The sequence below is a fragment of the Scyliorhinus torazame genome, chromosome 1 (genome assembly GCF_047496885.1).
Source record: "Scyliorhinus torazame isolate Kashiwa2021f chromosome 1, sScyTor2.1, whole genome shotgun sequence".
Classification (NCBI taxonomy): domain Eukaryota; kingdom Metazoa; phylum Chordata; class Chondrichthyes; order Carcharhiniformes; family Scyliorhinidae; genus Scyliorhinus; species Scyliorhinus torazame.
The window spans coordinates 303400156-303417186 of record NC_092707.1 but is presented as its reverse complement, the minus strand read 5'-3'; the positions used below and the strand labels follow the sequence as shown (position 1 = coordinate 303417186).

General features: G+C 43.4%; 1 protein-coding gene across 9 annotated transcripts in view; it reads right to left on the bottom strand.

Annotated features, from left to right (window-relative positions):
• usp34 (ubiquitin specific peptidase 34) overlaps positions 1-17031 on the bottom strand; it is a 446082-nt gene that overhangs the window by 332335 nt on the left and 96716 nt on the right. For all 9 annotated transcript variants that reach the window (XM_072507777.1, XM_072507780.1, XM_072507781.1 and 6 more), the window contains exons 6-7: positions 4476-4543; positions 4112-4304 (exon numbers count right to left, since the gene is read on the bottom strand). In XM_072507777.1, coding sequence (XP_072363878.1) covers positions 4112-4304; positions 4476-4543 — 261 coding nt within the window. The remainder of the gene's footprint in view (positions 1-4111; positions 4305-4475; positions 4544-17031) is intronic.

The following is a 17031-nucleotide window of genomic DNA, read 5'->3' as shown; positions in this document are numbered from 1 at the left end:
GAGAGTTGGGATAAACGGTTATTTTTCGGAATGGCAACCGGTGACGAGTGGTGTCCCGCAGGGTTCAGTGTTGGGGCCACAGCTGTTCTCTTTATATATTAACGATCTAGATGACGGGACTGGGGGCATTCTGGCGAAGTTTGCCGATGATACAAAGATAGGTGGAGGGGCAGGTAGTATGGAGGAGGTGGGGAGGCTGCAGAAAGATTTAGACAGTTTAGGAGAGTGGTCCAAGAAATGGCTGATGAAATTCAACGTGGGCAAGTGCGAGGTCTTGCACTTTGGAAAAAAGAATAAAGGCATGGACTATTTCCTAAACGGTGACAAAATTCATAATGCTGAAGTGCAAAGGGACTTGGGAGTCCTAGTCCAGGATTCTCTAAAGGTAAACTTGCAGTTTGAGTCCGTAATTAAGAAAGCAAATGCAATGTTGTCATTTATCTCAAGAGGCTTGGAATATAAAAGCAGGGATGTACTTCTGAAGCTTTACAAAGCATTAGTTAGGCCCCATTTAGAATACTGAGAGCAATTTTGGGCCCCACACCTCAGGAAGGACATACTGGCACTGGAGCGGGTCCAGCGGAGATTCACACATATGATCCCAGGAATGGTAGGCCTAACATACGATGAACGTCTGAGGATCCTGGGATTATATTCATTGGAGTTTAGGAGGTTGAGGGGAGATCTAATAGAAACTTACAAGATAATGAATGGCTTATTTAGGGTGGACGTAGGGAAGTTGTTTCCATTAGCAGGGGAGACTAGGACCCAGGGGCACAGCCTTAGAATAAAAGGGAGTCACTTTAGAACAGAGATGAGGAGAAATGTCTTCAGCCAGAGAGTGGTGGGTCTGTGGAATTCATTGCCACAGAGGGCGGTGGAGGCCGGGACGTTGAGTGTCTTTAAGACAGAAGTTGATAAATTCTTGATTTCTCGAGGAATTAAGGGCTATGGTGAGAGAGCGGGTAAATAGAGTTGAAATCAGCCATGATTGAATGGTGGAGTGAACTCGATGGGCCGAATGGCCTTACTTCCGCTCCTATGTCTTATGGTCTTATGGACATAATTTTAAGGTGATTGGAGGAAGGTATAGGGGAGGTGTCAGAGGTAGGTTCTTTACACAGAGTGGTGGGTGTGTGGAGTGCACTGCCAGCAGAGGTGGTGGAGTCAGAGTCATTAGGGACATTTAAGCGACTCTCAGACAGGCACATGGACAGCAGTAAATTGAAGGGGTGTAGGTTAGGTTGATCTTAGATTAGGATAAATGGTCGGCACAACATCGTGGGCCGAAGGGCCTGTACTGTTCTGTGTTGTATACACCAGATACATCGATGCCATTTTTTTCCTTTGGACCCACGGCAAAGAATCACTGAAATGACTACACAATGACATCAATAAGTTCCATCCCACCATCAGACTCACCATGGACTACTCTCCAGAATCAGTTGCATTCTTGGACACACAAATCTCCATCATAGAATTCATACGGCATTGAGTCTGCACCGGCCCTTACAAATAGCACCTTATAGAACATAGAACATAGAACAATACAGCGCAGTACAGGCCCTTCGGCCCACGATGTTGCACCGAAACAAAAGCCATCTAACCTACACTATGCCATTATCATCCATATGTTTATCCAATAAACTTTTAAATGCCCTCAATGTTGGCGAGTTCACTACTGTAGCAGGTAGGGCATTCCACGGCCTCACTACTCTTTGCGTAAAGAACCTACCTCTGACCTCTGTCCTATATCTATTACCCCTCAGTTTAAAGTTATGTCCCCTCGTGCCAACCATATCCATCCGCGGGAGAAGGCTCTCACTGTCCACCCTATCCAACCCCCTGATCATTTTGTATGCCTCTATTAAGTCTCCTCTTAACCTTCTTCTCGCCAACGAAAACAACCTCAAGTCCGTCAGCCTTTCCTCATAAGATTTTCCCTCCATACCAGGCAACATCCTGGTAAATCTCCTCTGCACCCGCTCCAAAGCCTCCACGTCCTTCCTATAATGCGGTGACCAGAACTGTACGCAATACTCCAAATGCGGCCGGACTAGAGTTCTGTACAGCTGCAACATGACCTCCCGACTCCGGAACTCAATCCCTCTACCAATCAAGGCCAACACTCCATAGGCCTTCTTCACAACCCTATCAACCTGGGTGGCAACTTTCAGGGATCTATGTACATGGACACCTAGATCCCTCTGCTCATCCACACTTTCAAGAACTTTACCATTAGCCAAATATTCCGCATTCCTGTTATTCCTTCCAAAGTGAATCACCTCACACTTCTCTACATTAAACTCCATTTGCCTTACTCAAGCCCACGTCTCCACCCTATCCCCGTAACCCCCATTTAACCTTTATTTGGATACTGAGGGCAATTTTTTGCATGGCCAATCCACCTAACCCGCACATCTTTGGACAGTTACCTTAGCACTTCATTTAACCGCAAGATGCTCCACTTCTCCAGCTTCCACCCTAAACACAGAAAGAAGCCATCCTCTATGGACAAGCCCTCCGCATACACAGGATTTGCTCAGACGAGGAGGAAAGTAACAGGCATGTACAGACGCTGAAAGACGCTCTTGTAATGGGATATGGTGCTCGACTCATCGATTGACAGTTCCAACGCACCACAGCAACAAACCGCACCGATGTCCTCAGAAGATAAACACGGGACACAACCGACAAGAGTATCCTTCGTCGTCCAGTACTTCCCCAGCGGAGCAGAGAAACTACAACATCTTCGGAGCCTTCAACATGTCATCGATGAAAACGAACATCTCACCAAGGCCATCCCCACACTTGCCTTCAAACAACCGCGCAACCTCAAAACAGACTACTGTTTGCAGCAAACTAACCAGCCTTCAGGAGAACAGTGACCACGACACCACAGAACCTTGCCATGGCAATCTCTGCAAGATGTGCCAGATCATCAACATGGATACCACCATTACACATGAGAACACCACCCACCAGGTACGCGTGTTACATACTCGTGAGACTCGGCCAACAGTGCCTATCACATACGCTTCAGGAAAGGATGTTCCGAGGCCATGCAGATGCCGCGGCAACGGATGAATGGACATCGTGCGACAATCACCAGGCAGGAATGTTCCCTTCCAGTTGGAGAAATTTCAGCAGTCAAGGGCATTCAGCCTCTGATCTTCGGGTAAGCGTTCTCCAAGGCAGCATGACAACGCAGAATCACCGAGCAAAAACTGATAGCCAAGTTCCGCACGCATGAGTATGGCCTCAACTGGGATCTTGGGATTCATGTCTCACTACATTCAGCCCCCACCATCTGACCTGGGCTTGCAAAATCCTACCAACTGTCCTGACTTGAGACAATTCACATCTCTTTAACCTGTGATTAGCCCTCTCGCCAGTTGCACCGTCTGGATCTGTAAAGACTTAATTACCTGCAAAGACTCACATTCAAAGTATCATCTTGCATCATTGGCTTTGCCTATATGCTGTGTTTGTGTAACTTACCTCTTCACTCACCTGATGAAGGAGCTACGCTCCAAAAGCTTGTGATTCCAAATCAACCTGTTACTGTTTTCTAACTATGACATGACAACAGTACTGTAAAATGTTATTGAACATAAACAAAAGAGAAATCTCAATTTAGGATTGATTATGGAGACATTTTTAATTCCTGTCTCAGCGCCACTAAAAAAAAATCATAAAAGTACAGAAGATGTTAAAGTAAAGCAAAAAGAGAATACAAGCTCCTGCTTATATTCTTGTTTTAAGAAGGCACTTGTATTCCAACTGAATCAACCTACTCTTCCGGTTCTGTCAAAGGTATTAGTTAGCTTTAATGCTTCCAAATAGAATAAGAATTCCATGCTGACTTGGAGTTACTCAAATCTACCAACATCTAAATTTTTTACTTGTAAGTAAATATGAATTTAAAGTTTGGGAAGTTCTGGTCACTATATCATAAAAAGGATATGGAAGCATTGGAGAAAGTGCAATAAAGATTCACGAAGATGGTACAAGAATGGGCAAAAAAATGCAACAACTGGCCAGAACAAATTGTAGTCGCAAAAAATTAGTTTTCAGTTAGCTAATTGATATTTACAAGATGACAACTTACTGTAATCTGACTCAGTCCAGCCAACCTCATAGTTAGAGTAGGTGACATGAAGTATTTGAATGCAAGATCCAAGCTTTCTTTGTCAAAACACAGTGCCGTGTCCAAGGGTTCCTTAACCGTACTCCACATCAAATCTGCCATATTGCGTGCAGCACTTTGCCGCAATTCCTGGTCTGAAAGTTTACACAAATACCTGGATTTGAACATGTAAAGGAAATGTAAAATAAGATTAGGTTTTGAATATAAACAGTGATATTTTTCCAAATAAATACAAATTTAGCGATTGCAATTTTAATGAAATGTTCAAAGGTCAATTAAGAATATAAAGCTATCTATCCTAAGTGTAATTAATCTGATCACTCACCTTATAACATAAGTTCTAAAGGGTATAACATGCTGCATAACAGCAGGGATGTGTAACCATATCCTGATCTGTAACATAAACAAAACATACTGTTACAACTCCGTAATAAATCCTTCCCTAAAAGTACAATATTATTTTACAAAAACATCGGTGCTCTGCCATATTAAAAATGTTAACGGTCACTTTCAGCCAGAATTTAGACCAGAATTTGGTGCAGAAAGGCAACAAACTGTCAACTGTTAGTTCAGACTTGGTCTCTCCCATTTAACCTCAGTAATACTTTGTGTAGGTTGCTGGAAATGTGTGATGGAAATTGCATGGCTTCAGGAGCTGACCAAGAAAAGTCTGACCTGATAGCTAGCACAAGTGAAGACACATCCGATTCAATTAAGACTATTATAAAGAGGTGAAAGACAAAGGAAACGGGGGCTAGCAGCAAATAGGGCCATAGTATAAAAATGTTAAAATGATAAGTCAAAAGGCACTGCATCTGAATACACGGAGTCTTCGCAATTATATAGATTAATTAACTGAAAACGATGATTACAATTCCAGAGACTTTGCCGCAAGACATGGGCTAGGAACTGACTATCCAAGGGTATTTGAATTTTAGGAAGGACAGGCAAAAAGGAAAAGGAGGCGGATGGTGTTGTTAGTAAAGGATAAAGTCAATGCAATAGTGAGAAAGGATATTGGCTCAGAAAATCAAGGTATAGAATCAGATTTGGTGGAACTAGGAAGCAACGAGGGGCGGAAAACAATAGTGGGAGTTGTCGATAGACCTCCAAACCGAAGTAGTAAGGTAGGGGACGGTACTGAACAAGAAATTAAGAGATGCATGTAACAAGGATGCTACAGTAACCTCTAAAGCCACGAGGGCAGCACAACCCATGGCTCCAGGAACATCTGGTCTGCGAGCCTCCACTTTAGCAATTCCCATAAGCGTAACATCCTGCTGCTTGAGGGGCAGTTCTTTCGGCAGGGAGAAGTTATGCTTTGCACAGCACACAACCATAATCCGCGCCAAATTGTTCGATGAGTACTGGCTCACCCACAATCTGGTCAGGCACTGGAAGCCTGATTTCACTGCCACTATCATGCTCTCCACTACTTACTGTACAGTAAGAAGTCTTACAACACCAGGTTAAAGTCCAACAGGTTTGTTTCAAACACTAGCTTTCGGAGCACTGCTCCTTCCTCAGGTGAATGGTGGTGTAAGACGTCTTACTGGGGTGGACTGGGGTGAGCAGGGGTTGGACTGGGGTGAGCACAGTAAGAAGTCTTACAACACCAGGTTAAAGTCCAACAGGTTTGTTTCAAACACTAGCTTTCGGAGCACTGCTCCTTCCTCAGGTGAATGGTGGTGTAAGACGTCTTACTGTGCTCACCCCAGTCCAACGCAGGCATCTCCACATCATGGCTACTTACTGTATGCAGTTATACCTGTCATGTGCCACCAGTAGGGAGTCAAAGGCTAGGTCTCACCACCTAAGATCCATTAGGATATTTGCCACACATTGGTGAAGGAATCATCTAAGTTTGCATACTGAAGCCAAAGAGATCATTCATTTCCCTAGTGAGCTGCACTGATATTTGTCATCCAATTAGGCATCACAAAGGTTCATCTCACTTAAAAAATGCTCTTCTTTCTTGTTGATGTATGCAATGGTGCTTCAGACACAGAGTTCCATCAACAGTTCCCTACTCTATGGGGAATCCAACAATCCTGTGGAATGCCAACGGTTTCACCTTTGCCATGCTGGGGCATATAACAGGTAATGAAGTCAGAAGCCTTGTGGAACATGATGTGACTTGCGGATTTCAGACTTTCAGTGCATTTGGACAATGTTGCATATGCCACTAGTGCTCAACTGAAATGACCATCAAGCATAAAGTGAGGGGTGTAGCTACCTTCATTGGCCACCAACAAAGCCCTGTAAGAGTTAGAATGTGGCTTACGGTCCTCTTTTAACATTTCTCAAGGGTGCCCAAATGCATCAGTGTAGCTTCCTCTGGAAAGATTGCTCCTTCTCATAGACGCTCTGGGGCAGGTAATTCCTAGTCCTGACAAGTCCCTTGGCATGGCTCCTCATTGTTTCATGCTGTACAGTTAATTACACTAACAATGGGGTGCCTAGCGAAAAGGTCTCTTTAAATAGTTGCAGAGCTGCTAATTTCACATAAATTTGACCAAACCTGACATCCTGGATATTGGTCATTGCTACAAAAGGGGGGGGAAATAAAAATAATTGACAAGCTCAACCTGAATACATGTCTAAACATGGATGCTAACTTGATTCAATTTAGATAAGCCTTATCTTTCTGTGGTGAGTTTTTGAATCAAATTCGAAAATCAGAGTGTTAAAGGTAATGGGAGTAAAAGTTTAAATATCAGCAAACAACATTCTCTTATCTATATCCCATACAAACCTGAGTTTCAGGGATGAAGAGAACACTCCTGCTTCTCCCAACTCTCTGCCTTTAAATTCGAATCATGTTATGGGCCATGAACAAAAGAGTATTCCTTCTGACTTTTTTTTCTCCAAAACACACATTATACGCAAGGCTGCAAAATCTAATAACTAATCCAGCCACAAAGTCGAAGCAACCAGATAAACACACATAAAGACAAGCCTTTGCTCTCACTGGCAAATTAAATGTCAGCTGAATTTTCAATAAATTTTCCTCTCAAAATCTGCTAACCACAGTTTGGTGTGCTTGGTTTCTCTTAATCAGTCTTCTAGCATTTGCTAAGTAATGAACCAGCACTGTGGACTTTTATAGCACCTTTTTGGATAATATCATAATCATAGCATTGCTTTACAGAGTTTAATCTGCGGTGCTTTCTTTCAAAATTCAATATTGTGCTCATTTGCAAATGCAGACTTGCAACTTTTGGTATGAGCTTAGCCTGGGTTTACTTCAGAAGATCTCATTTTGCTACAAAATTAAGACCTTCAATTCAAGTGCTCAGATATTTCCAGTGACATGGAAATTTTACCACGAAATAGTCAACAAGGGCAGGAAAGCTGCATTTGAAATGGTTACAAAAGCAATTCACATTATTAATAAGATAACAATTAGCCCCATTATGACATCTAACACTTAGGGGATGGGGTTACTAGGTAATCGGTCTTGCATTTTTTTTTTAAAAAGCGCATTTTATTACAAACTTGTATCAAAGCAGGTTACAGCAAGTCAACATCCCGGGAAACATACTTCCCAACAGATTTTTCTTCTTTTTCACCCCCTCCCTCTCCCCATCACCCACCCACCCCCCACACCCCTGCGACGAACAGCTCCTCAAACACGGTCACGAACATCCCCCACCTTTACTCAAACTCCCCTGCTGAGCCCCTGAACTCATACCTTATCTTCTCTAACCGCAGGAAGTCGTACAGGTCACCCAACCATGCTGCTACCCCCGGTGGCGATGCTGACCGTCACTCCGGCAAAATTTGTCGCCGTGCAATCAGAGAGGCGAAGGCCACGACATCGGCTTTCCTCCTCTCCATGAACTCCGGCTTCTCTGAAACCCCAAATATCGCCACCAAAGGATCAGAGTCCACCTCCTCCTCTACTATCTTGGCTAAGACCGTGAACACACCCGCCCAGAATCTTCCCAATTTTTCACAACCCCAAAACATGTGCGCATGATTCACTAGCCCCCGCCCATACCTCTCATACTCATCTGCTACCCCCTGAAAGAACACACTCATTCTCGCCCGAGTCATATGCAACCTGTGCACCACCTTAAACTGCATCAGGCTCATCCTTGCACATGAGGAGGTCCCGTTTACCCTTCGCAGTGCCTCACTCCATACTCCCCAACTGATCTCCATTCCCAACTCCACTTCCCATTTCGCCTTGATCTTCACCACCTGCTCACCTCTGTACTCCCCCAGCCACTTATATATATATCCCCAATTTTATCAGTCTTGCATTTCGACTGCAGTTTAAATTATATACAAATAAAAAAATGAGTCATCCAAATGGAAAAGCTTATTGAGTCACTGTGATTTCATATTTCTTGTTCATTCTCTGGATTTGGACATCACTGGTAAAATACACCATTTATTGTCCATCGCTAGTTATTAACGGTGGTGGTGTTGGATTGCCTTCTTGAACATTCCACCCGTATGAGGTGAGTTTTGCCAAGTAGGCAGTTCCTCAATTATGATGTGATGCAAGGGTCGAGACATTCGACGTTGTTGAGGGCCACAACTATAAAATAGAGTCCCCAAGTTCAAATCGTTCTTCTTGGTAGGGTCACTCAGCAACTCGAATCAACCCTTGAGAGTGACCTGTCTCAGCTGCTGCATCAACTAAGTAAGTCTCAGTCAACGCACGCTACGAGATAGGCGCTCCTAGCTACCAGTCCATACCAGCTGTTGAATCCTGCAGACTCAGATCGAACGAAAGGCCATTTGTTCCCCTGACATGGTGGGCCAATTCCAAAGCTAAGTATAGGCCTTTTAGTGATAGAGAATAGTCTAGAAAGTAGAGTCTATGCATGAGTAGTGATTTACTGTGTATAATAAATGTGTTTTGATTTGAATCTTACTAATTGGTGTGTTGAGTTATTGATCAGTACTTGAACTTGAACCTCGTGGCGGTATCATAAAGATACCTGGCAACTATAGAGCAAAGGTTATAGAAACAGAGCAAATTAAGTAAAGATACAACGGGCAACATTTAAGAGCCAACCAAAAGTTAGCAACAGTTGAGGGCCACAAAGGCAGTATAACTTCTGACACTTGTGCTGCAAACAAGTTAGTGTGTCTCAACAAGCTCTGGGGGAGCACATGACGATAATCCTGCCAAGCAGCTCTATAAAACAATAGGAACCTATAATTTTAAAATTTGGGATGATGGCAAGGAGTTATGCCGATTTTCACTTTTTTTTTTAAAGCTAATATTAGCTGGCACAGAACCTGCTCAGGAGATTAAACACTATAAATTAGCAAACCCCTTAACCTAAAGCACCCCTCCACAAATACATCTCAACCTACAAAATTTCCAAACAGCAGGATCTTCTGCAATGAAAACCTCCAGATTTCAAGGACATTCCTTTTTGAAGTTTAAGGCTCATACAGGTGGCACGGTGGCGCAATGGTTAGCACTGCTGCCTCATGGCACCGAGGTCCCGGGTTTGATCACAGCCCCGAGTCACTGTCCATGTGGAGTTCACACATTGTCCCCGTGTCTGCATGGGTCTCACCCCCACAACCCAAAGATGTGCAGAGTAGGTTGATTGACCATGCTAAATTGCCCCTTAATTAGGAGGAAAAAAGCATTGGGTACTTTAAAATTTTCAAAAATGATTTGGAAGGAGCTTTGGCAATGTAGCAAAATCTGGTGTAAAACACAAAAGGATTGCTAGATGGCAGAAATGCGAGTCTGGTGGAGATGTACCTAATGTCAAATTCTCTTTAAAATTAATTAAATGGTGGGGGGGGGGGTCACGTGTTTTAAGCGCAGGGGAAGCTGCTTTTTTGGGAGCTCTGGCGCTACTCATTTTTTCAATCCTTTTATCCATTCTGATGCACGGCCCATAATTATTTGACCCTGGTGTGTACAATTTGTGCTATGTTCCTGGAAGATTTTTGGCGAAGGGGGGCAGAGTGAAGGCAAGAAAACTGTTGTTTGCTTGAGGCAGTTGGAGACCTCCAGGGTGGGGGCCAGTCCGCAACTGTGGTTTCGCTGGTGGGCAGGCCTACGTTTCAGCAATGCCGTTGCTGCCATTGGGAGTGAAGTTGTGGGCGATGGTCTTGGCTCCCTGACACAGGTTATTGGTACTCATTCTGATGAATGCAAGATGTTAAAGAGAATGCATGAAGCGGAGAAGAGAATCCTGTCAGTCGATAGGGTAGATTCTTTGGTGGGAGCTCATCCTGCTGCTGCATGGTACGTCGAACATCCTAGTTTATTCGGGGAGATGGGGCATCTGTGCGTCCGACCCCCGAGGGGAGATGGGATTTCCTTTGAGAACTGGCTGTCATGCTTTCACAACCTCAATTTGAAGACTGTGTGATGGAACACATTGTATCTGCTCTTCAAGGACTGGAGTAGGTAGAGGACTCCGACCACTGGCCTGATGTTGTCTTGTCCTTTATGTTCGTCGCAAATGGTTGGAGGCAGCCAGACTCGACGGATCTACGCCAACTGCCGTGGCCTAGGTTTCTCTCTACTGGGACTTCAGGACAATGACAAGGGGAGGTGCTACGGCTTCGGTAAAACTCTGCATGGATGCTAGACAATCCTATCATGGCTTTGGCCTTTCCAAGCTCAGTGAATGGTTATATTATCCAGCAGTTCATCACTAATTATGAACTTTGTTCCCTTGTGCTTATACCCGATTTTGTGTTACTGCCTTTTACCCTGACAAGGCTGTATGATATTTGAGCACAGCAGTCGTTTGTCACTTGTTACAACCAACACTGCATGAATTTCTCAGTGTATGACATGAGAGTTATGCAGCATTTCTGTGTTTTTGTGTGCTGTAATCCTTGTTTTTACACGGAGGAATTTTATTTTGGTACCCATCACTTTATTTATAGATGAGTGGCGCCACAGCAGGGTGGTGGGTAGATGGTTTGGTATAGAGATGGTTGGTATGGCCTTATAAGTCCTCATGATGGGTGAGGAAAACCACTTACGTCATGTTATTATTTTGTACTTTTGGGATTAAGGAATCCCTGCTAGTCTCCTATGAAGGTTCAGGCAGATCGTGTGTCAGAGTTCCTTTTTTGTAATGACAGTGGTCACTCAATTATTTGGCTCATGGAATGCACGATGGGCATATCATCCTATTGTTAGAGTTTATTGTTAGAGGGAAATAGGTGGAATTATGTTGATTGCAGGGTCGAAGTGGCACTTCTGGGGTGCCTGGAGATTGCTTTGTTTAATATCCAAGAATGATGTTTTGGCCCTTATTCCAGAGTGTCATTGATCCTAGTTTAACTCAATCGAGTCGGTTAGACCAGTAGTAACTGTGTTTATCTGGATCAGGTGGGGAGGGTATATTGGGTGGTAGAGGAGGTCGTCCTCCCCCGAGATGTTCCCTTCTGGGTGCTTCTGGACTGCTCTCCTTCTTGAGATTTGGCTCCCGAGGGGGTAGTATCTTGTTAGCTGCCGGTGCTGAGTGCACATCTGAGTGCTTCAGCATTGTTAAGAGTCTTTCTTCGGTTGGAGATTAGGCTGCATGGAGTAGGACACCCTCCTCCAAGTGATCTTATATAGGGACTGCCAGACTGTCTCGGGCTCCAGGCAGGCAGTATCCTGTTTCTTATGAGGTTATGCTGTTCTGCTCCTGGTATCCTTTTTGCAACTGTATGTTGCTAGACCTTGCCTGACCGCTGTTGGCTAATCCTGGTGTTTCTACCCTTCTGAGGTTTCCTTTCTTTATTTGGATAGGAGAGGTGTTGATGCAGGCTCGAATTTGTTATATTTAATTCTAGAGGGTTTCCCTTATCTTTTCAGGGGGAGAAGAATTGTATCCCTTCTCGAAACACCCTGTTGATGGGTGTCTTCACGATTATTTTTCTCCTTGTCGATGGGATTTCCTGGGTGGATAATGGTTTAAGTTTCCCCGTTTGTGGGGCCTGAACGGTGCCTCTGACTTGACTGGAGAGGATTGAGGCATGTTGTGTAGCGAGACTTGGCATGATGCAAGTATCCTGGAGTTACTGGCTCCTTTATGAGAGTGCACACTGCCAAGCCAAGTATTGTACAAGTGAGGGTATTCTGTTGTTCCCCTTTTCCTGGGGTTACCTTTCATTACTTGGGGGTCTTGGGAGGCTCAGTTAGGTTTCAATTTTTACCCCCTCAGATCTCATTTGTATAGCTTTCTCTTTGTTGCCCGGTGGAAGAGGGCATGCACCATAGTGCCATGTTCTCATGGCTTTATCCTGGCATCATGTTATCCTGAGATCCCCTACTCCTTTTGGTAACTTTTATCCTTTCATTCTCCATATGAAAGGAGATGCCACCTACAACATTCTCCATATGAAAGGAGATGCCACCTACAACGATTGATAATCTGAGCCAATTGTATGAATACTTGCTATATGTGGAATAATAATCACTGCATTGTACTAGATTTGGGGAATTTGTTTCATCCGGTGGTTAAATGCAAACTACCCACTTGAACTAATGTCTCTGCGAAACGTTTTGTATTTCTTTTTCTTTGTTTTGGGGTTAAAGAATCATTAACTGGCTTCTGCAAAGGTACAGGCAGGTCTCATATCCAAAAACATGCTTTATGTGTCACTGGTGCCTCTGGTATAATTGGAGTAGAGGAGCTATGTTTTTGTGCACGGGACATGGAAATCTTATCCTAGATTTTCTTTGGCTCTTTGAGCAATCGTTACACATGAAGATGTGCATCGTTTTACCATGTTTTTATGGCTGTATCCTCCTCTCTTCCATTCTCTAGCTTGATCAGTCCACTGGTTTTCCTTGTATAAACAGAGTCCCCAAGTTTAATGATTAAGCCAAACCAACTGTGTTGGCGTGCTCCTGGTTTTTTTCTGTATTTATGTAGACTCTACTGTAATGTATTTATGCTGTACTGTACCATTTTGAGGGCTTGTTGTGTTTTGTAAAAATGGAAAAACTGTAATAAACATATTTTTAAAAATGAATGACATTTTCTGGAAGCACTCATCTTTAATTTCGTACAACTGCTTCCTTACCAGTTGTCCACTAATCATCCGAATTTCAGGTTATATCAGGAGACTGAACCCGAGAAATTGGATTCTTCATCTGACTTGCTTGAAATATTTTGCTAGCACTCTAGCAGTTGTAGATGCTCAGAGCGTAAAAGACTTGGAACCGACACCAGGTATGTAGGTTAACAGATGAGACACCCATTGCCTTTATTTTTTGCCATTCCCGGCTCTATATTTACACCAGTCTGGACAAAAAAAACAATGTATTTTAATAAAAACAGAAAATGCTGGGAAGCCTCAGCAGGTCTGGTAGCATCTGTGGAGAGAGAAATAAGAATTAACGTTTCAAGTCCGTATGTATCTTCTTCAGAGCAGCTCTGAAAAGTCGTACTGACATGAAACGTTAACTCTCTTTCTCTCTCCACAGATGCTGCCTGACCTGAGTTTTTTCACATCTTCTGGGGTTTTTTCCAGATATCCAGCATCCGCAGCATTTAGTTTTTATATTAATGTATTATGGTGCTTTGAAACCAGTTCATACCCAGCTACACCGAGTGACTAACATTCGCATGGTGAGTTGGTTCTCAGAGATTAAAGTGGTGCCTGGGTCTGCATAGTCTTGGTGTCACATTAACTGCAGGGTATTCAAGTACAAGTGAGAAAGAGTGAACTGGCTCCCCTCTGGTCAACCTCAGTTGGTCACAACAAAGGTTTAAGAATATTTTTCACAAGGATATGACTTTTCCAAATCAAAACGCATTTAACTATTCATGCAGTGTGCAATAAGGAGCCAATTAAACAAGGTTTGCTTGAATTAAGGAGAAAATTTATTAATCACTAAACACCCCCCCCCCAAAAAAAGTTGACACTACACACAAACAAGTATAAGGAACGTTAGAGTCCAATAAAAAAAGTTAAAACAATATACAGTCAAGTGTCCTTTGATTTTCCTCGAGGCACAGATTTTAATTGTTGCAGCAAATTTAGGTTAGCTGGTTTCTTGGATGTAGAAGATGTTCCAATTATTATGAAATCATGGGTTTGCTGGTCGGTTTCTTGATAGTCAACCTCTCGAACAAAGTGACACACTTTCTTCAAAAAGAGAAAGAGGGCGACACACTGCTTTTCAGCCCGTTTCTTCAGCTGGAAACTTTGACATCAGCTGAAAACTTTCTTGACACTTGCAATCTATCTGCAGTGGCTGCAAGCTGCTGGCCTGTTATACTTCACCCATTTGGGGTAGGTCTGTCTGTGGCAGCCATTGCTTCTACTTTGTAATTTAATGTTTCTTCCTTAGACAGTAATGAATTTCAGAGTCTCTGAACACTTGCAAATGTCCCTCTCTTCACACTCCCAAGATTTGGTTTTTCACCTTCACCTTTGCAGGTGGCCTTGCGTTTTTAAAGGAGTTTGCTCTATTTCATTTCCAATTGCAAAATTTCCAGTCAGTTGAAATGTGAAAATTCGTATTTTCAAAAATAAAGGGCCATAGCCTTGTAACATTGTCAGTTAAGTGTAAGGGTCCTTCCTGTTTATTCCCTTAGTTCCCCTTTCTTTTATTTTGCTGTTATCATTTTTGATCCCCGGGTGATTAATGGACATGTATCGCCAAGCAACAGAGTGAGGAATTCAGAAGTTACAGGAGAGAACACTCTGGTGCTTCAGACCTTTTGGCACCAGAGAGAGAGAGAGAGAGAGAGAGAGAGAGAGAGAGAGAGAGAGAGAGAGAGAAGGGGTGGCACTTGATTTGATTGATTGGCTAATACAAATGAATTCGCCCCAAGGGCTGTACTCTGCCCAGTAACAAGTGGTGATTGGATCCTGCCTGAGTGGAATGATTTTCAAGAGACCCAAGGAGCTCAGTTTGAATCCTGGACACTTGGGGAAGGCCTGCTTCTCTCTCCAAAAAGGCTGAGTTGATGCATTTCGGAACCTGCAGAGAACCTGAATTAATCTACAGGTAAACCATTACGGGCTGCAAACAAAGACCATGGCTTGCTCTCTCCAGAAAGGCTGCAAGTGCTGTAATTATGAAACTACAGAGACCTGAATGAATCTATACTAAAACCTCGAACTGTGGGGCAAGTTAAAGTGGGGAATTAGGAATTAGATAATAGTTGACTTGATGTATTTTCTGCATATTTCATTGCAGTTCTGGTTATAAACAAACAGTAATTGTGTTTAAACTTATAAACCCGGTTACTGTGATTGTTGGGCAGCCAATGGTCAAAGACTTTGGGTATTTTTCTAAGAATTATAGGTTAATTCACTCCAAGTCAAGTGGGGCTGGAATTGACCGTGCATTAGCCCAGAGTGTCGTAACAAAAAGACAAATCAATTTTTTATTTTTATTTTTTAAATGCCACACAAATTGGTTACACCTGGACAGACATCTGCCAGATAGTAAAAACCCATCACAATTTGGATTTTAAAATCTTTACAATGATAAGGATGGAAGAGGAGAGGAAAAAACCTGGAAAAAATGAAATGACTCCATCTCTTTTTTCTCCTCCAAAGAAAGAACCATTAACTGAAAGCAATTCCTCTCACGTTCCTTCTGTCCCTCGATCTGGTGTTTCAATGACTGCCTGTGTCTCGGAGCCAGTCTCGCTCCATGTGTCCCTGAAAATCCAGTTGTTGCGTATCTGTTCGTCTCTCCCAGTATCTGTTCATGTATCCTTATGTGTGCACGCATCCGTCTACAGGGGCGCTCTCGCTCCCTCCGTATTTGTGTATGCCAACTCACTCGGTCTCAAACCACCCCCTCTTGCTGAATGCGTACGTGGACTGAATTATATAACATTTGCGAATAGATCTGAACACTCTGAAAATCTTCAGCAAAAATCCCCATTTCTGACTTTGTAATGGAAAGAAGATTATTGATGCAGTAGCTGAAGTTAATTGGGTCTATCATAATCTTAAATATTCACTCCCACCATCAGTCCTGAGCAATTCCTGCAGTGTTGTCCTGGGGCTGAGATGGCTGGCCTCCAGTTGTCACAATAGTCTTCCATTGAGTTAATATCATTCCAGCCAGGGATATGTTTTTACCCCACTGATTTTTATTGATTTTGTCTATCACTAAGCAGTCATGGTAAAAATAATGAGGGAATGGTTTGAGGCAGAGTGAGTTGGCATACACAAATACGGAGGGAGAGAGAGCGCTCCTGTGCACGGGTGCATGCACACATAAGGACACATGGCCAGACAACATTCAAACATGAGCCGATAAGTGGCAAATAACATGCGTACCATACGAGTGTTAGAGAATGATCATCTCCAACACAAGAGAATACAACCATCTCCCCATCACCTTTGACAGCATTATCAATGTCAAATTCCCTCGCCAGCATCCTCCTGAGGGGTCATCATTGACCAGAAACCTAAGTGACCCACGACAAATAATTTGGCTAGAAGAGGTCAGAAGTGGATATTTTGCCTAGAGAGACTGACATATTTTATCTAGAGAGACTGACCTCCTGACTTTTGTTTTCCAATTAAGGGGCAATTTAGCGTGGCCAATCCACCTAACCTGCACATTTTTGGGTTGTGGGGGTGAGAACCATGCAGACACGGGGAGAATGTGCAAACTCCACACAGACAGTGACGGGGGCCGGGATCGAATCCGGGCCTCAGCGTCGTGAGGCAGCAGTGCTAACCACTGCACTACCTTGCCGCCTCCCCAAATTGTTCTGTCAAAAATGATTTCCATGTATCTGCCCCACCTTTTCAACGTGTCTAAAGCTCTGACAAAGTTGACCGCATTATCTTTGTCCAACTCCTCTCCAATATTGTCCAGCTGGACAGGATTTCATTCATCCGGCAGCATTCTCATCTATCCAGTCATAGCCAGAGAATCACCTGCAATAGCTTCTCTTCTTGCT